At 45.1% G+C, this 17,628-nt stretch overlaps 1 protein-coding gene across 7 annotated transcripts in view; it reads left to right on the top strand.

Moving 5' to 3' along the window:
* Window positions 1-17,628, top strand: part of MARCHF8 (membrane associated ring-CH-type finger 8) — a 198,847-nt gene that overhangs the window by 133,394 nt on the left and 47,825 nt on the right. For 5 of the 7 annotated variants that reach the window (XM_041742519.1, XM_041742518.1, XM_041742520.1 and 2 more), the window contains 5 exons: window positions 7,900-7,982; window positions 8,231-9,070; window positions 10,487-10,667; window positions 12,631-12,778; window positions 13,049-16,959. In XM_041742519.1, the coding sequence (XP_041598453.1) occupies window positions 7,900-7,982; window positions 8,231-9,070; window positions 10,487-10,667; window positions 12,631-12,778; window positions 13,049-13,353 (1,557 nt within the window). In that variant the 3' untranslated portion in view covers window positions 13,354-16,959. Of the gene's footprint in view, window positions 1-7,899; window positions 7,983-8,230; window positions 9,071-10,486; window positions 10,668-12,630; window positions 12,779-13,048; window positions 16,960-17,628 lie in introns of those variants that run through there. The other 2 variants (XM_041742523.1, XM_041742524.1) reach the window with 2 other exon arrangements.

Below are 17,628 nucleotides of genomic sequence, written 5' to 3'. Positions count from 1 at the left end.
TAGTAGAATGTCATGTGTAGATGTAAATACAGCCTTAGGAGGGGGGGTTCACAGGCTGTGGTATGGTTGTCAAGACCAATGTCTGCTTCTCTGTGTTTCTGGAATAAAAAGTTGACCGGTGACAGACTTAAGTTGCTCAGACTTATAGATAAAGTATGAGCCAAAATATGCCTTTCTTAATTTGAAGAAAACATCTATCCCAAAGATAAGATACTTTCCTGTGGCAGAAACAGGGGAATGACTTGGAGAAGTTGAGTGGTATCACGAACATGGTGTAGCCTCACTTTGGATCCTGATGGAGTGCCATGGGTGCTGTTGTACTGTTTGGCTCACCTTTTGCAGAGATTGACCATATTTTCATATATTTTTTTCTTCTGACTGCTTACAATTTAGTTTTTGGCTAAAGCTTTAGGCCAGTGGTTTTCAAAATTTGGTTTTGCATAGTCTTGAGGGGGAAGGGGCAAGGTTAAAACCAGTTGCATAATAATACTAGCAGATGATTTAATTGCCTTTTTTCACTCTTACTCTGAGTGTACAATGGAGCTTCCAGGGGCTGTGTAGCATGTGAGATGGCATCTTTTCTCCAACACTAGTGGAATATGTGCTGGTAACATTGTGTTTTAACCTTTCTTTTCTAGAGAGAGAGAGAGAGAGAGAGGAAAACAAAACAAAACAAAACAAAAAAAAACAAGTATGGGAGGAGGAGGGAGGGAGGGAGAGGGAAAGAGAGAATCTTAAGCAAGTTTCACACCCAGTGTGAAGCCAGATTCGGGGCTCAATCTAATGACCCTGAGATCATTACCTGAACTGAAATCAGGAGTTGGACACTTAACTGAGTCACCTAGGTGCCCCTTTTAAAGTTTTCTAATATAGTAAAGATTGGTTGATGCAACCCACATAAACACAAGCTCTTTGGGGGCCTCAGTAATTTTTTAGAGCATATAGGGGTCCTGAGATCAACAAGTTTGAGAACCTGTTTTACACCTATGAATAGGCAGTCACTCCAGAGTGCACTTGTTTTTTATTCATTAAACAGCTCTTCCTTTAATACCTACTGTGTACCAGGCTAGGCTAAACAGTAGCAGATTCCAAGTTAGCATATTATTCCAGAAACCTGGAAACATTTTTTTATAAACCTTGATAAGTGCTATGAAAGAAAAGAACAGGATTACAAGGATAGTGAAATGCCCCTTTTGAGGAGAAATCTGAGGAAGGGTTGGTCATGCTGGATGGAGTATGGAGGCATTACCCAGAAGGAACAAGGGAGTATGGAGTGCTGGGTGACCCAACACCATGATTTTGGGTCTTTTTATGTTTACGCTTGTACTTTCTGGGAATGTGAAGCTATCTTTGCTCAGAAATCATTGCCTTCAATGTAATTTCTTGAAAACCAGCTATATTTGTAAGGTTTCCAGCAATAGCTAAAAGCCTGCTTTGGAAAATGAGCTATGAAAAGGTCCCTTCAGTTACTGCTTTGTCTCTAACAGTGCTGTGATATATGCCCCTCATTGTGCTGGGGATATATTATTATTCACATAATTCTAATTCTCTCTAAAACGCCACCATAGAAAAGAATTCAGTGTTAGCACTATTTGCTAGGCAATGCTGGGAGTCATTTATAATGGACCTCATTTGAGAATTCAGTAGTTTTTATTGTACACTCTCCTCCATGAATCCTATATTGTATGTATCCTATATTTACTTTCTTAATGGTCAGTTTTAATTAATTGCCATTGTGAAAGCATGTTCTTGGCACAGCCCTTCATCAAGAGTCTACATGTATTTATCAGAGCAGCCACAGAACTGGCCTCTCCTTCACTTGTAGCTCATTATTGAAGTTGAATATAACTGGTTATTTATAGAAATCAGAGTCTCTCATAAGGAAGCATTTTTTTTTCCACAGAGCAACTTCTGTACTAAGCAGAAAGTTTGCTGAAATGCAATCTCAGTCTGTATTGCAGCATCTAAACACCAAGTTAGACTTTATTTGGCTTTATTTCTGTGAAGTCAGGCCTGCTGAGCTGGCAGTAAGGAGCAGATTATTATCTCTTGGTTTGGGATAGTAGTAGCATTACGTAATGTACTGAGCAGTAAGTAAATGCCAGGTGGTCTGGTAAGCACCATTTCTAAAGTACCCCACTGTGATGCCCAGAACCTGTGTATATGATGAGGCATTGTTCCCATCATATTATGTTGTATGAATGTAATCACATGAGCTTTTAAAAGCAGAGCACTTTCTCTAACTGGTGGCAGAAGAAGACATGAGAGAAATAAGAGTGGGCTTGAGAATGGGGAGGGATTGATGGGGAATGCAGGTGGCCCCTGCCTCACAGCCTGCAAGGAACTGCACCTGCCAACCACCTGTGTGAATGTGGAAGTATATTCTTCCCTGGAGCTTTTGGAAAGAAGAGAGACCCTGAGCAGAGGACCTCATCACACAGTGTGTCAGATTAAAAATTTGTGTAGTTTTAAGCCACTAAGCTTGTGGTACTTTATTACACAGTAGTAGAAATCTAATATAGGTGGAAACACTGTCCTTAGAGAGAAAAGCCCTTCTGGCTTGGGCACTGTCAGACTGTCACCTCTGAAATCTCTGCTGATGATGTCAAATGCTCTCTTAAGCCATCTTATTATTATTATTTTGATATTTTGTATTCATTAGAAATACAATACTGTAATGACTTTTGAATTATTTTGACTGATTGTTGGTAAGAAATAGTTTTTACATTGAAAGTTTATTCACAAACACAACTGAAAAAAAAAAATACCTCCAAAAGACTTAATCCATAGGATGTCAGATGCTTTCTGACATCTTCTATTTTATTTCATTTTTTAAAAATGTAGATAATGACTCAGTAAATTAGTTTCTTCACTGATTTTTCCCAGAGTTGGAAAATCAAAACAGTTGGTTGTGCTTCTGTAGTTTTATTTTATTTCTTAAACTTTTAATCACATGTTATTTTAAAAATGAATTTGTCATTAGGAAATAAGTGTTCATGGTAAAAGTGGTATAATGGTTGGGAAGGGTCTCCACTGAAGTACTTGTTTCTCCTGCCCAGGGTCCCTGATCTCTTTCCATGTTTCAGAGGAAACAGATCACTATTAGGAGCCTTGAAGTGTGCACCCTTCCATGTGGGCCAGCACACATAGCATGGCTCTCCCCTCTGCCTGTTCCCTCCATGTCCCCAGTTTGGAGCATAACAGTACCTTTCCCTTCTTTTAATGACTACCCAGTATTGACTCAGTCAACCCCAGGCCCATGGGCACTGAAGTTATGCCAAGCAATTTCTCCCACAAACAGTGCTGAACAAACCTATTTGTGCATAGGTGTGAGGATGAATTCCTGAAAGAATTCCTGGAACAAAGTGAATGTGCATTGTAATTTAGAGAGCAATTGCCAAATTGCAATCTTATGGAGTTAAGCAATTTGCTTTTCCACCAGCAGTGTATAAGCATGGCTGTTTTCCCACACTTTTGCCGACACGGGTATTAGGTAATTAAAAAAACAACAACAGGTATATTGCAATGTAGTTTTAATTTGTATTTTTCATTGTAAGAGAGGTTAAGCATCTTTTCATGTTTTAAGAGCCATCTGTACTTCCTTTCCCCATTTTTTTCTATCAAGTTTGAGGTTGCTTGTCTCTTCCCCTCCTTATCCAGTCCATCTTCAAATTGCTTCTGGCTTAAAAGCTAACCATTTCTTGTGGCCCTGTTGATGTAAATCAGATGGGTGTATTCACTTTTGTTAGGGACACGAGACCCCAGATGTTTAAAAGTAACATTGTCCATAATGAAAAGAAGACCCACTGAGGATTTACAGCAGAGAAGGAGGGATGGGAAGAGGGTGGTAGTAGAGAATGTGGTTGAGAAGTAATATCCTCCTCAACCCACCTCCGCCTCAGACTGGGATGCCCCCACCCCAAGCTTCCCTCCACCACCTCCAGCCACCAGGGGATCCAGCATTGTTGCCACCACACCAGGGTCTGGGGCAACCCCAGCTGGGGCGCCCCCTCCTGCACCCACCACCTGCCCGGTCCTGGCCTACACAGCTTCCCCCGAGAGCTCCGCTGCCAGGTCACATGCTGCTGAGCGGGGGTCCCCCGGGGCCCGGATCCCCAGCCGGGCCTGCAGCCCAGCGTCATGAAGGACGACATCCTCATGGATCTCATCTGAGCCCCCGACACCCAATAAAGTTCCTTCTAACACACACACACACACACACACACACACACACACACACAAGTTAGAAAGACAAGGGAAGGAATTGAAGCAAAAGGAGAGTTGAGGAAGGTACGGCTGGTGTCCTGTAGTGAGTAAGTCCCTCTGATGTGAAATTGGTAAGTTCCTGGCATGGACTGAGAAATGGACTTGATGAGCCTGTTATGATAGCCCTTTCAATGGCAGTAAGTTCTCACAAAAGGAAATGTCAGCTTCTACAGAGTAGATGGAAAGTTTTCATTTGGTTGTTTTTGGCAGCCTTGATAAAATAATTGAAAACAGTAAATCTGATAGGAAAAACAACCACTAAGTGACTTGAGTACTGCAAGACAAATTCTCTAAAATTGTCATTCCTAAGAAATAAAATCAGCTAGGATTTAGGCCTAGATGGAATCCAGAGGTTTGTTTGCATAATTGATTACGACATCTTAAGAAGAGGGGATTTTTACAAAAATTTTTTTGTAGTGAGATTACTTTTCATTCCTTTTCATGACCAGGAAGTCTCTTGTTTGAGAACCAACAAAGAACTTCAGGAACACAGGACTTTAGTTTTTTCAACACACATGAATTTTCTCATTGTGGACATTTACACATCCTTTTATCAGCAACAGTCCTGTGTGGCCTCATATCGTAGAGGAGGGAGGGCACTCTCCTTTTCCCCTAAGGCTGGTACTGCTGGCCCGTAGCCTGCCCTGCGCCACCTGCCCTCTGCCCTCAGGATGAATGGGAGAGCTGTCCAGTGTGCCAGGCCTCTGAGAGGGGACTGCTGGCTCCTGACTTAGCTTGACTTCCCCAATTGGACCCTGGCACTGTATTTGAACTGTATTTGTAGGCTTCGTTTTGTCCTTGCTGTGGATGATCAGTCCAGTTCTTTCAATCCTCATTGGTAGGTTGACAGATTTTATCCTGCTTGATGCCAGCAACAAGTTAAGCTCTTTAAAATTATTGATGCTATGCTTTGGTGATCATTTTACATGTGGACTGGTCCTGAATTTCAACATGGGCTCCCTTTTAGCTGGAAACAGCAGGAGCCTCTTATGAGATCTGTGATGGCCTCACAAATCATGTTCGTTTCTCATTCTTACTGGAGAAGGAGTCAGCCAGGATAAGGCATTTGTTGGTTTGTATTTATATAAAACAACAGAAAGTAGATTTTAAAAATATCCTTGAAACCTCATGATTTAATAAGAAGAGAAAATTGTGAGGCTTGTTGAAGCTTGGATGTTACCTGCTGCAAGTGTCTCATGATATTTTTGTGGGATTGGAGAGGATGACATGAGCCCAGGGACACAGACTGAGGATGCTGAGACTATTCCTTTTTTTCTGAATAAGCAGATCAGAGGCTTGGGACTGCTGCCACCAGCTCACAGGCATGATGCTTTACTGCAAGTACACACATGACAGTATGAGTTCCCAGGGGTCCACCTGAGACATGAAATTCATGGGAAAATGATTCCCCGTCCTGTTGTATGTGTGGACTGCGGCTCCTTCCTTGGTGCAGGGCTTGTTCTGCCCTGAGGCTCTTCCCTCCTGCCTCCCAAATACTCCCCTGTTCTGGGCGAATGATGATGTGATCATTACCCCAGACTTCCCCCCTCCCTTTTTTTTTAAGGTTTTTATTTATTTATTCATCAGAGAGAGAGAAAGAGGCAGAGACAGGGAGAGGGAGAAGCAGGCTCCCTGCAAGGAGCCGGATCCAGGGATCACACCCTCAGCGGAAGGCAGAACTCAACCACTGAGCCACCCAGGCATCCCTAGACTTCCCTTTTTGATGTGGGACACTTGAATTCAGGACAGGAGTGAGAAGCCATTTTCTTTTTATTTCAACTTCCTGACCTCATGAGACTTACCTCCTCCCAGGACACTGAATATTTTCCACATTCAGTTAGAATATGTGGATTCTTCGGTGACTTAGATGATGCGCTAGTTGAGTACTACCGTGTGAATTTAGCATACACATGCAATGTGATAGCGTGTAACTTCTTGGACCAGGTTTCAGGTTGAGCTAGATTTAAAGTGATGTTGAGTTCTCCTGCTGGGGAGCAGGAAGAGTGGTCCATTGAAGCCCTCAGTCAGACTGCCAGGCCTAGCTCTCCCCAGATGGATGTGTTTGCTGGAGAGGGCAGATGGGGAGAGCTTCTGGACAGTGGTGCTGCTGGTCTTGGTGGCTGGCCCATGGCAGGGGTCCTGTAGCTTGAATGCCAGGATGAGAGCATGCCCCTGGGGATGACACTTAGGAAGAGTGGGGGCTAGGCCTCATCCAGGAATTGTGGGGCTCCCTCAAATCCAGGAGCAGGGCTGAAGGCCACTTGTGTGGGCCTGGGGAAGGAAGGGAGGTAATGTAGCCTTGCTCTTGATAACAGCCTCTGGTGCTGTTTTCATGTGACTGTTTAGGTTGTGTGGGACAGATGCTTAATCAGGCTGACTGCCTCAGGAGGGGGGAATGCATTTATATGAATATGCATGGTGCTTCTAGGCCCATGGGAACTCAGGAATCTGAGTCTAGAGAAGGCTTAGCAAGCACCCCACAGAGGATGGAGTGGGAGGCTGGGGGACCCCCTAGCAATGGTTCTGCTTCCTCAGCTCAGGTACACTCCTGTTCCTGTTTCTCCTTCCACTTCTTTGTCCACTGTGGTACTTCCTCACCCTCCAAGAGCTCTTTTCTCATTTTGGCTTGTTTATAACCTTTCAGACCCTCTGTGTCATGACCTTTGACTTCACATTCTTTCAAATTTAAATTTTCTTGATTATTTTTCTTAATTCACAATCCCATGATTAGAACTCTTGGGAATATAATGTGCCTCTCCGGGGCCCCAGGTTGAGCTATGGATTGGTGACCCTGTGGTCAGCTAGTCTCCCTTTTGTGTGTAGAGTTCTGGCAGGGTAGCAAGGTTTCATGGGCCCAGTGTGAGGTGAGTAGGAGAAACATCCAGCCACCCTGATTAGGATTACCTCTGGGACCAGGTTAAAGACTGCCAGGTGAGGAAGGTAAGCACTGGCAGGGACAGCGGCTCACATTTCTTTGGCATTTGCATATACCATCTGGTACTTGGTTTCTTTTTCTTTATTTTTTTTAAAGATTTTATTTATTTATTCATGAAGAGACACACAGAGAGAGAGGCAGAAACACAGGCAGAGGAAGAAGCAGGCTCCATGCAGGGAGCCCGATGTGGGACTCGATCCTGGGACTCCAGGATCATGCCCTGGGCTGAAGGCAGTGCTAAAACCCTGAGCCACCCGAGTTGCCCCTCTTTCTTTTTTTTTTTAAGTAGGCTCCATGTCCAATGTGGGGCTTGAACTTAATGAGCCTGAGATCAAGAGTTGCAGCTCTACCAACTGAGCCAAGCAGGTGCCTCCTGTGTAGTATTTGATTTTTGACTTACATATGAACTTTTAATTAAATGCTCAGGAAATAAAGGATCAGTGAATCTGCAGGAGATTGGTATTGCTGCTCTAGAGTCTCAAATATTTCTTGACTACACTTTTACCCACATAGAAGCAAAGAGTGCTGTTTGATTTGTTTTGCCTCTGTGCATCAGGACTTTAAATATGTGTTATTCAGTGAGCAGTGGGACATAGCAGGCATTCTAGCTTCTTTGCCCATAGTCATTTGGAAGGAGATGGCATTCACCATCCCCTTTGCTCATTCCCCTGAAACTGACTGGAGGTGTGTCGTTGCAGGCTGGGGGTTCTTCATTGGCGTCGGCTCCGGCATCCGCCTTCTCTCGCGCTTCTGTCACGCCGTCCAATCAGGACATCTGCAGGTAACGCTCTGTTTCACCTGCGGTGCTGGGTCATGTGACATCCGGGAAGTAAGCGCTAGTTTGTGCAGGTTCTGGGTTTTCCATCCGCTTACTTACAGTATGCCTCAGCTGTCAACAGCTGGCTCAGTTTCACGTGCTGTGCGCTCACCCGGTCACCCACATGGGTCTCACCACTTCACTTCGGTGTCCGTTCTCTTTTAAGATCATTTGACTTTCTGTGCTTTTCTCCCACTGTTCTCTGCGTGCAGTGCCAGTACGGTGTGTTCTGAGTGTTGTCACCAAAGTCCCGTGCAGTCTGCTGTTGTCTTGAAAGCTCCTCAGTGCCAGAGTTCTCTGACACAAGGGCTCACTGTGACAGTTATCTGTAAAGACACATTGTCCAAGAGAAATTCCCGAGGTTCAGAACGGGCCCCAGCCTTGAAGTCTGCTGACAGCACCAAAGCCAGAAGAACACTAAAGTGCTCGAAATCCCTAAACGATGTGGGTGAGAAGGCCCAGGATACTGTGGGAAGTTTTGACTATGTGGAAAGAACTTGGTCCGAAGGGAAACTGATACTTCCTCAAGATCCAGGTCTAAGAGTTAACAGGTTCCATCAGAAGGAAAAAAGAGAACTGCATTGCAAAACTCTTGGCAGATCCAAACAGTCTTGTGTTTCATTCCTTTCTGCCAATTGTTCAACTGCCTCAGAGATGGAAGCTGGCAAGGGGGGCACGCACATCCCTCTTTTGGAAGAGAAAACAGATGGTGAAACCATGTCTAGGAGCCGGCGCCTGCTCCAGTGCCTGTTCTTGCTCTCGCGCAGCTCCAGCGCCAGTGGCCCACATGGGCTCCCCGAGCTGGAGAGCTGTGCCACCCACCTGCACACCGCTGAGTCCTCCAGTGGGCTGGCAGGGAGCACAGGCTTCTGCTCTGATGAAATGGGAGATGATGATGTCTTTGAGGAGAGCACGTCTGCAAAGTGGAGGAGCAAGGTCCTGCGGGCGCCCCTCTGCTCAGTAGAGAAGGACAGTGACCTGGATTGTCCTTCTCCCCCCTCTGAAAAATGCCCCCCTGTCTCTCCTGTGTCCACGTCAGGGGATGCCTGCAGGTTGGTTTGCCAAGAACCACCATTCTGGCCAGCTCTGCTCCCCACACCTCAGTGGCCTCATCTTGCTTTAATATGTGAAGTTTCAGGAAAATGAACTAATGGGTGATTGGTAGACAATTGTGGGCTAATAGTTTTCTCCAGAAGAATGGAGTATTGATATCATTAGAAAAACCAATTTTTATGAGATGGGTCCCAAATAGTTTTACAGATGATAAAAGAGGAAGAAGCTACACATATTAAAGGCAAAGCTGACTCTTCTCAACCAAAAATAAGTAGGCCTTGCATAAGGAAATTGGAAGAAAGAAAATACTATCTCCAGTTTTCCAGCTTGATGATCTAGATTTTAAGCATCAGCTGCCCCTTCCAGCCTCATTTTTAAACCCTTTGTTCCAATTGCAACACAGTATGCACGGGAAGAGGCCGGCCTTCAGCAGCATCTTTCTTCCTTCTTTTTAACTTGGATGTGGCCACCTCTGTCTAGGTCCTGACTCCACTTCCCACCTTTGTCTTCCCGTGTGCAGCATCCTCATCTAGTCTCCAGAATCTTTCAGCATTCACTTTTTGTCACCACGCTCAAGCTTTTCCTATTCTTGCCTTTCTCTGGGCACCTCTCCTCTGGGCCAGCTGTTACCATTTCTAACAGTTGGATCAGAAACCCTCTCACAGAAACAAAGAGCTATGAGCCTGGCCAGGGTCTGCCTAGGGCCCGGGGCCAGCTCCTTTCAGGCCAGGTGTCCCTACCTGTTGTCCAGCTGCTGGAAAAGACACTCCGTTTCTCAAAAATCTGTTGAGTTCCTTGAGGTTAGTAGCTATATCCCTTGCATACACCCTTAGAAATCATGAATGATTTAAAATTCTTACTCCCTCAAAAAAGAAGGTCATAGCACCTTATAATGGGGATTTTAGATCCAGGAGAAGTCCTGTATTTTCTCTGTTTACCCTCTGAGGGAGGACAGAAATGTGTAGCTGTAGTGTGCGAAGGTGAAGTGAGTGATTATAGCTAAAAAGCAAATTCATCATCTTTTTAAGGGACTGGTATCTTTGGAAGGTAGAGTGCTGGCTTTGCTTTACACAGAATTTTTTCTTCTAATTATTTTAACATGTTCTGAAAGATGCTTCCATGTTGCCTTAGATTCAGCTTTCAGTGAAGTTCTTAAATCTTACCAAAAATGACTGCTTTGTGATTTCTTACATCATATTTTCCTTTCTGATGCCAAATGCCATCCAGACTTTCCAATTTGGTGTGGTAAGCTAGAAGTTTTTAGTTTTAGTAGTAATTGTTCGCATCCGTGTTTGTGTGTTTCTGTGCTTGTAGTCATTTCTGTGATGTTTGTTGCTGAAAGTTTCCACTGGAGGGACTGACCCTCCCCTGTCATGTGGCTCTCCTGGTAATGACTGGCTCTCCTTTCACTGCAGGATCTGCCACTGTGAAGGGGATGAAGAGAGCCCCTTGATCACCCCCTGCCGCTGCACAGGGAGCCTCCACTTTGTGCACCAGACCTGCCTGCAGCAGTGGATCAAGAGCTCTGACACACGCTGCTGTGAGCTCTGCAAGTACGAGTTCATCATGGAGATCAAGCTGAAGCCTTTGAGAAAAGTATGTGCAAGGATGCATTCGGAAGTGCTCTCACCTCTTTGAAATGAGAGCCCCCGGTAGAGTTAACTCATTGGCCTGGGATGAAGCCATAGCTCATTTCCACTCCTGTCTATGAGAAGTGGGGACGGGTGCACATTCGTGCTACAAAAGTCACCATTTCCGCGTCTTATTTCCTGCTTCTTCCTCTCAGGAAGAAGCTCTTACTGACCCTTCAGTCCTAATGTGTTTTTCCATCAGACTAAGACTGCTTGCTTGTCCGGGTCAGTCATTTGACCCTTGACCACAGACCATTTTGTGATGTCTTAGTCAGCATTTAACTTTATACGTTTAACTGTTCATGTCTTGCCTTTGATGAGGAATGTATGTTATTAGACATTAATATCTCTCCCCAGCACAAAGCACAGAGTAACATAGTAAATTTATTTGGTCGATACTTGTGTTAAGTATTTGCTAGTCAGTAGGGGGAGGGTGCACCACAGGCCTTATGTGAAATGCTCCTGTCTTCAGGCCCCATGTCACTGCCCACTCTGAGCAGAGCTTCATCTGGTAAGTGCCTCCTGTGTAAATGGCTTAATGTGTTTCTGTGTATGCCAAGCACATAAGGTTTTGTTGGGAAGAATAAGACTTGTTCTTATCTCGAGAATTACGATATGTATATCCAAGGAGAGTCACATGATCAAACCACATGTTTGACATGTTGACATGTCAAATGACATGACAATGCCAAGTTGATGCTAGATTAAGTGGTGGCAGAGCATTTCAGATATTCAGAGGAGGAAGCATCGGCTGTGGGCTGTAGCACTGGGGAGGTGAAGTGGTGGTAGTGTCACAGAATATTTGGGTGTTAAAGCCGTTCTTGAAGGACCAGTAGGATTTAGCGTAAAGTGAGTTTAGAGAGATCAGATTGTATAGAAAAGTATACACCAAAAAGGTGAGGGTGAGCCTTTCAGGGCAGTGTGAAAGGCGTGGACTGAGTATATCTTAGGAAATAGATCAGGGAGCAGGGGGGCATTTTAGGAGGGAAGCTAAAAGAAGGTATACTATATAAAACCATAACAGAAAGCATTCTGGGTGTTGGAGAAGGCAGATGCAAACTACTTACAAATGTTTTGCTCCATAAAGACCATGTAATTTATCAGATACCTACTCTGTGCTGATCTGTCAAGTGAGACTTTGACCAGTGTAGATAATCCACGAGGCTCTACTTTCAGCTTGTTCTGCATAGAACCATCTGGAAAGAGGCTATGACTAGGGCTGTCCAAGGACATGCAGAGTGTTTGCACTTTGTTCTTTTTCTCTACCCTTATATTTTTTCTTCTGACTTGGAAAACAGTAAGTGAAAAAGATAATCTGGCTATTTGGAGTAAATTAATGAGCTCCTAGAGGAGATGGGACTGGCACAGCTTGCTTACACCAGGAACTCTTAGCATCAATTTCAAGCTGGTGCTGCCAAAGTAGCAAAGAACCAAAGAGCGCCTTCTGTCATCACCTTCACGATGTAGTGTGACCCATCTGCTGTGTGTTGTGGCGTCATCAACCCTCTTTTCCCTGCCCATGCCAGTCCACAAGGCAGGAAGTTCTCGTGTGCCTCCTGGGTCGAGACCAACATGCTTTTTTCATCAGGACTGAAACTATAGAGTCCTTTAGCTAGCCATTGGATGTCTGCCTGCAAGAATAAGCAGACTAGAGAATTGATTTCTGTTTGTGGTTCATAGCTTGTCTTGATCCCAGCTTCTTTGCATTGCATAAAAAGTTTGGCTGTTGACAGAGTACCAGTAGCTGGTACTTGCTTGAAGCCAAATGGCTTAAGGAAAATGACTTCTGGTGTTTGGGAAAATTCATGTAGTTTAGGAAAAGGAGAAGAGAGAAAAAGACAATCTTACCTATCTATAATGCTCTCACCCCCATTATAGCCCTTTATATCTGGGTTCTGCACCTCATGCTCTGCATGTTGTCTTTCCAGTGGGAGAAGTTGCAGATGACGGCTAGTGAGCGCAGGAAGATAATGTGCTCAGTGACATTCCATGTCATCGCCATCACCTGTGTGGTCTGGTCCTTGTATGTGCTCATTGACCGAACCACTGAGGAGATCAAACATGGACAGGCAACAGGTACGTGCTTATTATGAAAGATGACCTCAGTGTAGAGATCCTGGATAACACACTGGGGTCATAGGATTGGGGTGTTATTGCTGATTGGTTTTTAAGTCAGATTTCAAACGTCTGAGTTTCTGGGACAGGGGCATCAATTAAGAGGTACCAAGCATCCTTTTTGATGAGCAAAGAATCCATTGGTTGTGGGAAGGTCAAAAGTTGTGTTTTATTTACTTCAGATCTTAAATTAGGTCTACTGATAGGCTAACCAGGTTTTTACCCTTCCAGGAATCCTAGAGTGGCCCTTTTGGACTAAACTGGTGGTTGTGGCCATTGGCTTTACTGGCGGACTTCTTTTTATGTACGTTCAGTGCAAAGTGTACATACAATTATGGAAGAGACTCAAGGCTTATAACAGAGTAATCTATGTTCAGAACTGTCCAGAAACAAGCAAAAAGAGTATTTTTGAAAACTCTGCACTAACAGAACCCAACTTTGAAAATAAAGATGGACATGGAATCTGCCATTCTGACACAAACTCTTCTTGTTGGACAGAACCTGAAGACACTGGAACAGAAATCGTTCATGTCTGATTTTGTGGAGAGTGTAGTTTTCCTGGACATCAAAGAAAAGCTGAAGGAAATTGTTTACTGCCAATTGTGTACCTTTTCTTATGTCCTTTAATAGCATAGACTGGGCAGGTGACTGTTTTAATGGCTTCTCTTTTTCTAAACCCTCCTTAGTGAATCTCCTGGAAAGCCCTCACATTGGCTGTACACGGCTGGGTTCCACTTCTGCCAGCATTTCCATGGGAAGGGAAGTCTCCATGACACCATGATGGGTTGCTGGCTCAGTTCTGGCCCATGAAACCTTGAGCAGAACGAAAGAATAAAATGCCAAACCTGAGGGAAGAGCAGGAGCAGGGTGGCACCCAGGCTTCAATGCCCGGTCTCTCCTAGTTGGCAGCAGTCCTCATCCTGGAGCTGAGTGTTTGGGAATGTCTAGCCATGATGAGAGGATTTCTGTCCTTACTGAGAATAGCCTGGGGAGATGAGCTCCCTGCCGATGCCGCCATAGACAGTTCTCCTGAGCAGACGAGGCTGTGGTGCTCTGTGTGTGGTGGTGAGTGATTCACTAAGCAAACAGCACTTTACAAAAAGAAAAGCTTTATTTTGTAATATGTGTGTCCAGTAGGATTGACATTTAAAAGAATGTCTCATTTAGAAGCCTTTCTTCCATTATCTCTTTTACATTACAATAGATCTAAAACCCTTTTTGCCTTATATATTCTAAGAAACCTGACATTTACTCTGTGTCCATAAAAAAGGACTCTTGGCTATAAAGCAGGACAAACAGGTGTGAGGCTTTTTCCTAACATTTCATGGGAATCAGTGGATGCCAGATGGTAATTTGAGTATAATGCCTGTGGTTTCAAGCCTATTTTATGACAAGTCTTTATGTCATGGGTCTGCCCCAAACATTTCTTTTTGGTCAACACTGAAAAAGAAGATTTTGTGAGATCTAAATGAAAGGAAGGAAATATTCAAAAATGAATATTTAAAACTGATTTCTTTATGGACAAACCTCTCCAGTTTGTGCTGGCTTCATCAAAAGAGTAAACATGTGCTGCCCTGGTCTGGAGCATGTACGCTGTGGGTGCTCCTGGCACCAGCCACACTGGACAACTTCTGCTCCTGAGGAGGTTCTGTAGATCACTGGCCAGGGCACAGAGATATACAGGCTGGCTCTGGGACAGAGGCCAGGAGTGAGCAGCAAACTGCCATGGCCCACTGTGTCACTGCTCCCTAGCCACAGGTCTACCCATTTATCGCCTTAACTGGACCAGACAGAGAGGATGCTTGTGATCAGTTTGTTCTGACATCAGGGATTATCTCCTGTACCATTTTCATAAAACAAAAAAAAACCAAAGTCACTACCATCAAATGGCCTTTGTCCCTTTAAAAAGTCTGTTTTTAAAAATCAGTTTCATTTCGCCAGGTAAATAGGAATCAACTCCAGGAAGATAGGCTAGGAAGGTCTGTGGTGTGACATAAGTATGCCCAGATACTTACTCCCCAGGCAACTCTGCATCTGTAGAGCCTCCTCTAAGGGGAAGGATGCCTGGGGGTCCTGCCCTCAGTCCTCTGAGCCTTCGGTGCCTCACCTCTCCTGTTAAGAGGATGAAGCAAACACAAGATGATCCCTTTGGCCTTTTAGAGTGGAAGTGCTATGGTTTGTTTTGAAAGCCAGGAGGGCTGAGGTGTGTCTGAGCTCTGGGAGAGGGCACGTGATAGCAGGCCTGGCCCTGCCAGCTCTTCCCATCCAGGGTCTGGTTCATTGGCATCACAGATCCTGGTCTAAGATGCTGCTCCACTGTGGCCTTCTTCACGCTGGGCAGACACTGTCCAGCCATGGCCAGCCCCTGAAAATAGGTCAGCCTGCTCTCTCTCTCCATCTCCCAGGCTGCATCCAGTCTGTGCCTGTGTCCACTGTGCCCCAAAGTGCGATTACCCACACCCCTTCTCAGGCTGGTGATGCCAAGCAACTACACACTGTCCCTCAGGGGAGCCGAGTCCTGGAGCCGGCCTGTCTGTGCCCCTTGGGAGCTGCCCAGCCAAGGGTCCTTGTCCCTGCCACCTTAGAGCAGATGAGTAGTCCTCTGAGGAGCGGGATAGATTTTTAAGTCAGATTTATTCTCCTCTCCCTGATGGAACCCTTCATACTGGACTTGAAAGTCAATGAGACTTTCTGCTCAGAGAGGAAAGTGTGCTTAGGTAGGAATAGCCTCTGGGCAGCCCACCTGTCATGGCTGGCACCCCCTAATGGTAAAGGTGCCTTTATAGCCATGACTGCTGTGTTGCTTCTGTGCCTGACCAAATTCTCACATGAAATCCTCATTTTTTTTCCAGGAAGGCCTAATGCCATCTCATCACTTACACCAAGCTCCTAAAAAAAAGCCTTCTGTCCCAGGACAGTCCATCCCACATCCTTTTTTCCTCTCTTGTGATGGCACATAGATTCCCCCTTGCTTTCCTCTTCTCTCACAGATTCTAGTTGAGCACCTCTGACCCCATTCTTAGTTCTAGCTCTAACCTCTACCACCCAGAGACTGACCTGGGAAGCCAGAAGCTCTGGAAAGGTGGTGCTGTGCTGCCATCTAGTGAGGGCAGCGGATTTGCCCAGTGTTCCTTTAGTCTGCAGCAGCTTGCCTTCTAGTTCTTTAGGGGCTATTTATTCCTGTTTCCCCTCATTCTGCATGTGGCTTTGGTGGGAGGACAACACTTGGCTGAACCAGAAATGTGGGATAACCTGGGGGTCTCAGGGACGGGAGGGCTGGTACTTGGGGACTAGCAAGGGGGAGAGGGAAGTGGCATCAGGGGTGTGGCCAGCCAGCCCTCTCTGATTTGGCCTCTACTCACTCAAATTTAGTTTGGCTCTATCGCTTTTGACTTTGGCTGTCAGCAGGAATTTGACTTTTATGTCTGAGTTGATTTTAGGAAAGCCTGAAAACTATCAAAGATCTCATCCGGTTCTGGGCCTCTACTGTCTCCTCCTTTTCTGCCTCATTCCCACTCTTTTCAGTCTTCTGGGTCTAGTTTTCAGCCTTTCTGGCGTGCCCTACCTGGTTCCAGACACGCAGGCCCCAGGCGGTGGGCCAGTTTAAGAGTCTCAGGTCGAGCCTGCCCAATTGGAGCTGCTTCTGCTGCCTAGTGGGTTGGCTGCAGGGCATGAGGAGGCCTGGGAACAGCAGGGGTAAGATCCACAATGCTGTGTGTTTGGCCTAATGCAGAGACACTTTCTGAATATTTTCCCTTTTGAATCTGATTTGAAATATGTATCTTCCCTCTCTAGCCCAAGGAAAGACAGGAACATAGGGAAATAAAAGCATTTATCTTTGTTTTGGAAGTAATTACGTTGTGCAGCTATTCACCTATTTAGATGCAATGTTTATAGAAAGCTGATTGTTAATAAAAACCAAATTTACACTGGCATGTGTGGTGTAGTTTCTAAAAGGCACTTCACATTTGAAGATTTGCTTAACTTGGAAAGTTTCTAGTTATCTGAATGTTTATCTGGTTTTGTATCCTTTTGTGTGTGTTCACTGTTTCTCAGTATTAACACTTGAATAATTCTCTCGAGGGGTTGTTTGTGTTATACATGGGGTATCTAGTTGCAGCAATAAAGCATCTCTTTAAAAAGAGATTGTGCCATGAAAGTGTTTTCCTGCAAGAAGGCTGGGAACCTTGGCAGGCATTCATTCCAATGGTTCTGATCCCCTTTCCACATTCCTCTGGCTCACATGTTGAAGAAGAAAACTATGCAACCTCTGGAGGTATCTTTTCCTCAGCCTGTCCCTGCAGAGCGGGTGGTTGGTGGGGAGGGGGTGGGTTCAGGAGAGAAAACTAAAGTAGCTCACATAGGTGTGCTTATTTCAAATATCCAGGCTCTACTTGGACTTCGTGCCCTGCGAGAAGCCAGATTGAAGTTCAGAGTGTGTTTGGCAATGTGACTGTGGAACAGTTGATTATTGCCCCACTTGCCCTATCTGTTGAAAACACTTACTCAGCCTAGCTGAGTAGGAGGACCAGGGAAGATCAGCAGGATCTCTGGTGATAGCTTAGCCTGGCTGCATCTCCCAGCTTCTGCTGGGTCCTCCCTGAGTCATGGTGATGTAGCTGATCTTCCTGTCTCAAGACTGCAAACTGTGAGTGCTGAGGGCTGGCACCTGCCTTTACCTGTATGCATAAGGTGAAAACAGAGAGGCCAGCGTTGCCCCAGACATACTGTACCCTCGGTGAGCTCAGAGAATTCATCCACCAGTTAAGGGTACCACAGTAGCTACCAGGAGACTTTGGAGCTAAGCAGGA

The sequence above is a fragment of the Vulpes lagopus genome, chromosome 2, assembly GCF_018345385.1.
Source record: "Vulpes lagopus strain Blue_001 chromosome 2, ASM1834538v1, whole genome shotgun sequence".
In the NCBI taxonomy this organism is placed as follows: Eukaryota; Metazoa; Chordata; class Mammalia; order Carnivora; family Canidae; genus Vulpes; species Vulpes lagopus.
This window is presented reverse-complemented; position numbering and strand designations above follow the sequence as displayed.